Source organism: Myodes glareolus, chromosome X (assembly GCF_982192425.1).
Source record: "Myodes glareolus chromosome X, mMyoGla1.1, whole genome shotgun sequence".
NCBI classification, from domain to species: Eukaryota; Metazoa; Chordata; class Mammalia; order Rodentia; family Cricetidae; genus Myodes; species Myodes glareolus.
Window position 1 is genome coordinate 87,585,573 of NC_142053.1, and position 11,715 is coordinate 87,597,287.

At 36.9% G+C, this 11,715-nt stretch overlaps 1 protein-coding gene across 10 annotated transcripts in view; it reads right to left on the bottom strand.

Moving 5' to 3' along the window:
- The window catches only part of Heph (hephaestin), an 87,184-nt gene that overhangs the window by 48,986 nt on the left and 26,483 nt on the right, over positions 1 to 11,715 (bottom strand). For all 10 annotated transcript variants that reach the window (XM_085684413.2, XM_085684412.2, XM_085684411.2 and 7 more), the window contains one exon: positions 10,817 to 10,948. In XM_085684413.2, the coding sequence (XP_085540539.2) occupies positions 10,817 to 10,948 (132 nt within the window). The remainder of the gene's footprint in view (positions 1 to 10,816; positions 10,949 to 11,715) is intronic.

Below are 11,715 nucleotides of genomic sequence, written 5' to 3' on the forward strand. Positions count from 1 at the left end.
GAGTTTAAACGTAGACAGAAATAACCTTTTTGGAAAATAATACTGGCAAAATGCAAAAACTTTAAATCCTTCATGAATAGAAACAAAGATTCATAGTAATTACTGAAGAAATGTTAACATAAAGCAATCAAATAAATGCAAATGAAAACGAGTTGCATCAATGTTGCTTGTTAGACTCTTATTTCAACAAAAAGTAAAAAGATGGTTCTGGTGCAGGTGAGGCTGTAAAGAAAGCAACCTTTCAGAACTGTTGATGCAACTACAAGTTAATCAGACTGCAAATCTGTCCAGAGAACAATATGGAAGCAGTTGACAAAAATTTCAACACGCATGTCCTCTGACAAACTAATTTTACATCTTAAAAAATACATCCTGAAGAAGTAATCATCAAAATTCTACAAAAGTCCACTGGTAGCATGGCTTGTAGTAAAGGGATAAAATCTGATGCTCTATGAATTTATGTCTTCTTATTCACTTGCCATTTCTAATTCCTTAAATTTCATAAACAGAAAACTTTAAAGAATGGTATAATTGTTGTGAAATAAAAGGAAGGTTGAAAAAGAGGGGTTGTAGAAGAAGTGTCATATGGGTAAGTATGATAAGAACATATTGTATACATGGTAAAGTACCATTATGAAATTCAGTGCTTACAATAAGAAAAAAAGAGAGTTTTAAAATGACACAATTATGAGCTTAGCATCTAGACTCAATGTCCATTTATCAAATTTTGCCATCTTTAATTTGTCTACGTCTATTGAGGGGTATAGCTCAGTGGCAGAGCATTTCCTTAGCATGTGTGTAGTCCTAAGCTTTATCCTCAGTGACCATAAAAGGGTAAAAGTCCGCTATTTGTGCATATTGCACATCTACATACATACACGCGGGTTTAACTTGTTTGTGTTCTTTTGCTGAGTCATTCACAAATAAAATTTAAAACACCATGACCTTATACTTAAAACAGATCAGTAAGACTCCCCTATGAAAGGGCTGGACAGATGGCTCAGCAGTTAAGAGCATATACTGCTCTTGCAACAAACCTGAGTTCGGTTCCCAGGACACACTTCTGCTAGCTCACAACTCACACTAGTTTCAGGGGAATTGAACATCTCCAGCCTCCAACGGCATTTGAATTTATATGCATATGCACAAACATATATATGCATAATTAATAATAATAAAAAACTGAACTTACTACCAGAGCCCCTGTAGCCACACCATGTAGTATGGACCAAAGTGGCTACCACTGCTCTTCCTAAATGCCTCCTCCAATCACGTCACCAATCCTAAGACTGATTGCCAGGACCAGCTACCTTCCCTCAGCCTGAATGTATCCCTTCCTCTGGTACTCACCAATTCGCAGCTCAATTTCCAGGAAAGATTCTCCAGTTATCAAAAATTACCTAGAGTCCCAAAGCCATGCCAGCTCCCTAATTAGAACCTCTAGTTGCCCTTTGAGGCCTTTAAACCCAGGACAAATCTATACTGCCAAAGGAAACTTGCTCAAGACTTCTTAACCAAGCACTGATAGAGGATGTAGTCCCAAATACCAGTTAAACAGGGGAAATCAATATTCCAATGCTAATATGACTTAGTCTTGTCTAGAACAATGTAAAACCCTCTGCTGAAAAAAGAAGTGTTAAACAAAAACAAAAGAAAAAATAAATTAGCAAAGTAACCCCAGATGTGCAAATCCTAATGCAGAAATAATAACAAGACACAAAAGAGCAAAATAACGTGCTATCTCCAAAACACAAATCCCACAGCAATATCCCCTGTTGAAAATAAATGGAGACACTTTTGGACAAAAAAATCAAAAAGAATGATTGTCATACTGACAAACAATCCAAAGAAGACAAAGGCAAAGAAGGACGTGAAATAATTAAGTCAATCCAAGACATGAAAATAAAGTTTACATTTTTAAGAAAAGAAAAACTTAAAAAATGTTGAAAATGAAAAACTCAAAAAGATAATTAAAAGTGTAGGTGGAACGCCTCATGAACAAATTGTGTCATTCCACAAACATAATAAGCGATAGCAGACAAAGCAGAGGAATTGGATCATTTAGTAAAGGTCAATGGAAAAAATTAATACATATAAATGGGACATGAAAGAGTTTTAGGACACCATGACCTAACCTTCAAATATGAGAACAGAAGAAGAAAAATATCACAGTGAAAGCATCTTTAGTAAAATCATAGAATAAAACTTCTCAACCAAGAGAAAAAAAATGTCCATTCAGGCACAAAAGGTCTAAAGAGGAATGGCCAAACACATTATAGCTAAAACATTTTAAAAAAATAGAGGATAAAGGAAGGGTATTGAAAGATACAAGAAAGGAAAATCAAGTCACATTTAAGGGCAGGTTTATAAAAAACAACAATTAATATTTTTTTTAAAAAAAATCTAAAGTCAAAAAGGCCTAGAAAGATGACTCCAGGATGTGAGAGGTCACAATTTTCAATACAGACTATTATACCCAAAAAACTATTAAAATTATAAACCCTGTCTTGAAAAAGAAACCAAAAAAATTAAAGAAACAAAATTTCCATGGTAAAAACAAACTAAATGTGAACTATTCCTTTACATTGCTTGAATATATGCCACTGTGATTGATTTAATAAAGAATCTGGTTGGCCAATAGCAGGACAGGATAAGTAGAACCAGACTAACGACAATGGAAAGAACGGAAGAGTCAAGGCAGTCGTCAGCCAGATATGGAGAAGAAACAGGAGGTGCAAAATGAAAGAGCGGCAATGCCACATGGCAGAGTATAAATGAGTATAAATGTGCTAATTTAAGCTGTAAGAGCTAGTTAGTAATAAGGCGGAGCTACCAACTGAGCATTTACAATTAATATTAATTCTCTGCATTTACTTTGGAGCCGGAGGTCCCGACAAAGGCTCTGCCTTCAACTACAGGAATTTATGACTAGAAATCCAGCTCTTCAGAGCATACTAGAAGAATTATTTCAACTTGGAGAGAAGAATAAACACAACCAAGAGGTCACAAGAAACAAATAAGTAATGCCAGGACAAGCAAGCAAAAGAGATTGAAGAAAATATTACCAAATCGACAAAATGACAAGAATTAACACATATCATTCAATAATTCAATAAGAACTGAAGAATATTGATATTGTTTCTATAATAAAGATACAGACTAGAAAAAACTTTATTAGAATAGAGGATCCACATTTTTGTTGCCTTCATAAAATGTACCTCACCATGAAAGACAGACACCTCCTTAAGTTAAAGGGGGTAAAAAAAATATGTTAAAAAATACATTCCAAGCAAATGAAACTGAAAAACAGGCAGATGTAGCTATTCTCACATTTGAAAAAAACTAGTCAGAGACTTGAGATGGATATTTCATGACGCTTAAAGAAAACCACTACCAACAGGTAATTACAATCATGGACATAAACACATCAAACATACTGGTACCTGATTTCATAAAGGAATCACTACCAGAACTAAAACCATGCATTCATTACAGTATAGTGACAATGGTTGACATCAACACCTGACTCTTACCAATGCACAGATCATCCAGAAATAAACTAAACAGAGATAAGTTGGAACTAAATTACATTAAAAAAAAACCAAATGGATCTGACAGAAATCCACTAAACATTCCACTCAGACATTAAGAATAAGTGTTCTTCTCAGCAGCCTATGGAATTTTCTCCATAATAGATGGCATACTAGGACTCAAAGCAAGACTCAACAAATATTGGAAAACTGAAATCACATCCTTCATTTTACCTAACCACAGTGAAATAGAACTAGATATCAGCAGCCAAAGAAATGACAGGAAGTATAAAAACTCACGGAAACCAAACAACACACAACTGAATAATAGCTGAGTCAAGGATGGAGCCAATTCATTAAGAAAATTTTTAAAATTCCTGTAAAGTTTAGAGAGATGGGCCAGAGGTTATGTGCACTTGCTGTTCTTTCAGAGGACTTGGGTTTGCTTCCTAGAACCCACATGGCAGCTCAAAACTGCCCACAGTCTCAATTCCCATTATTCCACGTGATGTCTATACACCAGGCATGCACATGGTGTACATGCATACATACAGGTAAAACACTCATGCACATAAAATTAAAAATAGATGAATCTTTAAAAATTAACTTTAAAAAACTTCTTAAAATTGAATAAAAATGAAAAGACAAGATTTCAAATCTATGGGACACAATGAAGGCAATGCTAAGAGGAAAGTTTATATTCCACCATATTGGAAAACTCTAATAAATGCATGAATTTATAGATGCATATGTCATGGAATGTTTAAATATTCTGTCAGAAATCTCCTATACCTGATAAACACATTCAACAAAGTAATAGACTAGAAAACTGGAAACAGACAAAAACCAGTATGTTGTAGGAGGCTGTTAGTTTGTTCCTGGATGCTCAGCCCCAAATAATCACACAGAAATTACATTATTTGCAATACTGCTTGGCCAATAGCTCAAGTGTATTGCTAGATAGCTTGGACATCTAGAATTAAACCATTTTCATTATTTTATATTTTACCATGAGGCTCGTGGCCTACAGGCAAGGTTCCAACTGGCAGCTGGCATCTTTCTTCTCCGGCAGCTACATGGCATCCCCCTGTGCCTACTCTCTCTATATATCTCTTTCAGCCTGGCTATATTCTGTTAAGCCATTGGCCAAAAGGAGCTTATTTATTAACCAATAAAAGCAACACATATACAGAAGGACTTCCCACACCACCAGTAGACTTCATATAAATAAAGAGAAATTATACCAAGAAAGAAATCAGGGAAATATTTTTTTCACAAATGCCTCAAAAAAATAAGTAAAATATCTTGTACTAAATCTAACAAAGAATTTGAAAGACTTGTGCAATGCAAACTTTAAGACACAGAAATAGAACAATGAATAAGATACCAGAAGATGGAAAGACCCCCATTATATATGGACTGACAGCATTAATACTGTGAAAACGGTCATCTTACCAAAAGCAGTATATAGATTCAATGAAATTGCCATCAAAATTCTTCACAGAAATTGAAAACAATCTTAAATTTCATATGGAAACACAAATGACCCAGGATACACAATCCAGATTCACAAACACAATCGAAGACAATGAAAGGACAGCTAATAGTATCACTAACCCAGATTCCAAGTTGTGTTAGAGAGCTATAATAATTAAACAGCATGGCAATGACAATAAAAGAGACACATTTTTCAATGCAATAGAACTGAGGAGCTACACATAAGCCCACACTCCGGCATCCATTTGACTTTTGAAAAAGTGCTCAACGATAAACACTGGAGAAAAGATAGCATCTTCAGCAAGTGGTGCGGGTCAAACTAGATAGTTACATGTAGAATGAAATGAGATCCTTATTTCTCAGCCTGTATAAAACTCAAGTCCAAATGGATCTAGGACCTCAACATAAGACCAGATAACCTGAATCTAACAGAAGTGAATGTGGTAAATAGCCTCAAACCCATTGGCACAAGAGAGGACTTTCTGAACAGGACACTGACTGCACAGGCACTAAGACCAAAAATTCACAAAACTGAAAAGTTTCTGTACAGCAAATAATACTATCATTCAGGCAAAGTTTCCGCCTACAGAATTGGAAAAGATCGTTACCGGGTAATTATCTCATGGAAGATAATCCATGAGGTACATGAGGTTAAAAAGGAGGTACAGAACTAGGCTGTTCTCAAACAATGAAACCCAAATGGCTGAGAAACACTTAAAAATGTTCAACATCCTTAGCAATCAGGGAAATTCAAATTAAAATTACCTGAGACCTTTTCTTACCCCAATCAGAATGACCAAGATTAAGAAAACAAATGACAACACATGCTGGTAAGGATGTAGAGAAGGGGGAACATTTTTTTTTATTGTTGGTGGGAGTGTAAACTGATACAGCCACTATGGAAATCAGTATAGAGATCCTTCAAAAACTATACAGAATTCTGCATTGACACCATCTGGTCCTGGGCTTTTTTTGGTAGGGAGATTTTTGATAACAGCTTCTAATTCTTCACGACTAACAGGTCTATTTAGATTGTTCACCTGGTCTTGGTTCAACTTTGGTATATGGTACTTATCTAAAAAAATGTCCATTTCTTTTACATTTTCCAACTTTGTGGCATATAAGCTTTCGTAGTAAGATCTGATGATTCTCTGAATTTCCTCTGTGTCTGTGGTTATGTCCCCCTTTTCATTTCTGATCTTATTAATTTGCATGTTCTCTCTCTGCCGTTTGATTAATTTGGATAGGGGTTTGTCGATCTTGTTGATTTTCTCCAAGAACCAACTTTTTGTTTCATTGATTCTTTGGATTGTTTTCTGTGTTTCTATTTTGTTGATTTCAGCCCTCAGTTTGATTACTGGACTTAACCCCCTAGGTCCAAACGAGAAGGAGAAGGAAAGAGAATGTGAGCAAGGAAGGCAAGATCAGAGGGAACCTTCATCCGACGAGGGATGGCGATACAGACGGAGACCCACATTGGAGCACCGGACGGAGTCCCCCAAGGTCCAAATGAGGAGTAGAAGGAGGAAGAACATGAAAAAGGAAATCAGGACCGCGAGGGGTGCGATCACCCACTGATACAAGGGGACTGATCTAATGAGAGTTCACCAAGGCCAGTTGACTGGGACTGAGCGAGTACGTGATTCAGCCAGATTCTCTGAATGAGGCCGGATTCTCTGAATGTGGCTGGCCCGGAGTCTTTCTGAAAAGCCATTGACAATGACACTGGGACTTGTTTCCTCTGCATATACTGGATTTCTGGGATCCAGTCTGTTTGGATGCTCACCTTCCTGGACCTGGAAGGAAGGGGGAGGAGCTTGAACTACCCACAGGGCGGGAGACCCTGACTGCTCTTGGGGATGGAGAGGGAGGGGGGAGGGAGTGGGGGGAGTGACAGGGGGTTGGGAGGAGGGGCGGAAATGGAGACTTTAGTATTTTAATAAACTTTGAGAAAAAAAAGAGTTAGCTAATAAAAAAACTATACAGAGAGCCACCACATGACCCAGTTATACCACTCTTGGGCATATTCCTAAAAGATTCTTTATCCTATCATAGAGATACCTGCACACCCATTTTCACAGCTAGAAAATAGAGACAAACAAGATGTACATCAACTGATGAATGGATAATGAAAAACAGTACATCCATATCATGTAATATTCAAACTATTTAGAAAAAAATGAAATTTTCATGGAAATAGTGATAATCCTTCCGAGTTAGGTAACACAGGCCCAGAAAGACAAACAATGTTTTCTGTTATTTGTGAATGTTAGCTTTGACTCTTTGGACATGTGTGTTTCATTTGGAATACCCATAGAAGTCAGGAACTCAGCAAAACACCTTGGGAGTGAGCAGGTTTCAAGAGAGGGGAAATAGAATACAGTAATATTAAAGGGGAATACTGATACAGGAAGGGTTAAATAGGAAAGAAAAGGACATGCCAGCACAGGGGAGGGAACAGAAAAATAAACTAACACTAGAGACATTTTTAAAAAGTCATATGGGAAACCTAGTATCATTAAAGGTTTCCTAAAATATACTCATGCACCATCAATAAAGAATTTAAATGGAGTTAACCCATAGCAGCAAAGCATGTCCACAGGTCAACAAATAAGTCCAATGACAGGAATGGGTTATCTATTTTGGAGATGTTGATAAGTAAAGTCCCATTCACCCCTAAATACTAAAGGTTCTTGCCAATGCTTTTCGTTACCCTCCAGAACTAGATAACAAAGCTCTGTTGCTGAATTCACCATACACTTGAGTCATAGTTCATGGAGAAATCAAGCTGATATGCCTGGAAACTTCCCACCTACTGGTTAGCTGTCATAATGTTAGATGGTGATAAGAATGCCAGAGGAAGAGAAAAGGAACCAACATTACCTAGCTGTGAACCCTATGAACTACACCAATGGTCACCCTGGCAAGACATACCACTTGCACATTAGTGTTGTGGGAGTAATCAACCATTTTGTGATTGGATTAGATTTAAGGTCTGCCCCACAAGTTGAAAGCCATACCTAGAATTATTACCGGGGCCAGGATCCTGCAGTTAGACAAGTTATAGGCCCTAGGGGAGAACCTATTACTATCCTTTTACAAAATTATCATAATATGAAAAGCACTGCTAATTATTGGTATATTTTTCTATGAATAGATTAGTGCATCTCTCAGCCCTTATCAAAGAAACTTCTTTCTGCAGATTCACACAGTAACTCACAACTGCACAACTGACCAAGGTATAAAGAAAAAGAGACTGAATATTCCTCAGTCTGAAACATAATATTAATATTTAAGGCTCAGAAGTAATTACAGAAAGGGAGCAGAAATATACTAATAGGCAGAGGAGGAGGCTACAAGAAAACTGTTTTCTGAACACAGCAGCATAGCTACACAAGCAAATTCATAGCACTTGAGAGAGCATGTGATGTGGAAGTCCCCTCTGTGTGCGGTGATTACCATTAATGAATAAAGAAATTGCCTTGGCCTGTTGATAGGGCAGAACTTAGGTAGGAGAGAGGACTGTATTGAATGCTGGGAGAAAGAAGGGCAGAGTCAGAGGAATGCCTTGGAGACACCAGAGACAGACGCTGGGAATTTTACCTGGTAAGTCACTGCCACATGTCAATACACAGATTAGTAGAAAGAGGTTAAATTAATATGAGTTAGTCAATAAGAAGCTAGAGCTAATGGGCCAAGCAGTGATTTAATTAATACGGTTTCTGTGTGACTATTTCAGGTGTAAGCTAGCCAGGCAGCCAGGAAAAACAAGCAGCCCTTCCCTTAACAAGCATGTACAAGACCTTTACAATATTAAGCCAAATAAAATTCCATCTTGGAGAATGGAGTTGAATACAAAATCCTCCACCTAGCTAAGGAGAGTCCATTTTTTTTTTCATTTAAGCACTGCCTGGCCCATTATCTCTAGAGAGTTAGTTACTGACTAACTCTTACATCTTGATTAACCAATTTCTAATAGTCTGTTTAGCACCACGAGGTGGTGGCTTACCGGAAAAGATTCAGCATGTCTGACCTGGTGGCTGGCTCCATGGCATCTGCCTCATCGCCCTCTTCCCAGCATTCTGTTCTGTTTACTCCGCCTACCTAATTTTCTGTCCTATCAGAGGGCCAAGGCAGTCTCTTTATTAACCAATGAAAATAACACATAACAGAAGGCCCACTTACATCATTTCCCCTTTTTCTATTTAAACAAAAAAGAAAGGCTTTCACTTTAACATAGTAAAAGGTGTGCAGCCCTTGATGGGTTGAAGATCTTTCATTGAAGGCCCACATCCAAGAACATATGTGCAACACAAACTGGAATTATTTTTTTTTAAGATACTAAGCTGAGTCGGTAAGGAAGTGAGGATGGATCTGGGAGTAACAGGTGGAGGGGTGCATATTATCAAAATACATTTTATGAAACTAAAAGAGCTAATAAAAATGAGGAAAAAAGAAATCTTAAAATTTCCTTTTTGTGAATAGTATTATCACAGCTAAGAAATTTCCTAATATCATTCAAGGACTACTCAGTGTCCCAACTTCTTAAGTTATCCCCAAAGTTTCTGATTTGTTTCATTTTTTAAAATTTTCTTTTGACAGAATTTTGCTAGGTAGCACAGGCTAGCCTAGAACTAAGAAGTAGCCCAGGTAGCTTCACCCTTCCTGGCAATCCTCTTCTGCCTCCCAACTGTTGTAATCATAACCATGAGCCACCACACCAAACTTGTTGTGCTTTTTTGAGAGAGAGTCTTGTTTCATAGCTGGAAACATTCTGACAGCCTCTGATGTACTGGTACAACATGTTTGCCCCATGGCTGAATTTTGAATGTTTCTTCAAACTGTTTTTATATCAAGGATCAGTAGAAGTTTGTAGAAGTTTGCATTTGTTTTTTAACTATATAACTCTGTCCCCTTCTTCACAATATTGGTTTTGTAAAAGAACAAGTCCTGAATGCCTTATGGAAAGCTCTTTTATATTTGTTTACAACTTTGACATTTATGTGTCCCGTGCTTTTGACATGTTCATCTCAGAATGAGCACATGAAAATATCAGAGTAAATAAGAAGTTAGTTTCAGAGTAGTAATCTCACTTGTAGGATTCTGTCATGAGATGCAACACCCCCCAAAAAATAAAACTAGGTTATACACATTTATATGTTACTATTTAAATAACAGCAATATCTAAAACTACTAAAAATGTTATATGCCTAAGCAATAGAAGATAAAGAAACAAACTATGGAAATCCATATCAAAGAATGTTACATGGTCATTAATAAGTTATATTATGATTGTAGACAGATACAGTGTAGACAATAGTAGAATGAAAAACTGTTCAAATCATATCATCCGATTTCTTAAGTATACATTATAATTACAGAAAATATTAAAAGGCATACAAAATGCACATGACAGTTTGCCTATGAATATAATTTTCTATACTTATGTTTTCCAAAAGTTCATGATGTGTATACTTTGTAACAAGAATATATTTAAGTGTATTTTTATTTTGTTCCTGAGACTACAACTCTGACTTTGCCCATGTGGAACATAAATTATATCACTAAGGTAGACGTGTGCCTGAAAATACAAGGCTGTATTTTCAGGGATCATTTCTAAAAATACCTTTTAAAAAGTTTTTTTATTATTAATGGGTGGGCTCTGCTTCACTGTTCCATCATTCATGTGTTCATATAACCACAGACTTTGCTCTTTCTCCCAATTCTTTGTTAATTTTTATGTCTAGAGCCACATGCAGCCTACATTGTCAGAAGCCCTTCCCACTCACCATCATTGTACACGGTCCCCTCATAGTCTTTCTCATAAAAGACACCATGGGGCTGCATGCTGAATGGCTTGGATGCACGGTTGTAGAAGACTACCTGGATGGTATCACCTACTTCAGCCCTTATCACTGGTCCTGGAAAAATAAAAAAATAGAGGCCATGAGAATAAAAACAAAGATGAAGGGTGGAAACACAAAGGTAGGGAGAGAAATTGTAATGAAATATACACAAGATAGAGAATGTTTCCCTTTAAAATAATCTATTTTAAGTATCATGGTATTTATAATAATAAAAGCCCTATTAAATCTATTATCTCTGGTGATTCTCACACATTACTCTAAGGTATAATAGGAGGGCTTATTACCTCCATTTTATAGATGAAATAACTGCAGGGAAGAAGCATTAACCTATAAAAATTCAAATAGCAATTACAGAGTCAGAACTTAAGGTCATGGCTTTGTTCTATACTACAGTCAGATCCAATTTGATTAGTCCTGAATTTATTCTCTGTTCTCCCATATTTCCTAGAAGGTTCCATCTAAGGTCTGAGCTCACCAATACCTTAACCAAATTCTAAGCAAAGAGAATCCAGACCGGGAAGTAGGTAGTCTAGGCAAAACTTCTGGACTTCTGTGTCCTTTGCTGCTATTATCACTTCCAGCCTGACTGGGGTCACTTTCCAGAATATCAAACAATAGCCTGACTGGTGCAACTGACTCTATTCCAAGGTTAGACCTTCTAGTTTGGTTTTCTAGCTCAATTTCCACACAGTCTTCATAACTGAACAGCTGGGTATGTATACAGAAAACTGGTCAACAAAACTCCTTCACTCATACACCAATACCTCTCTTCTCTAGGGATGACATTTTCTCCTTACAGTTCCTAGTCCAATCAATGTAGC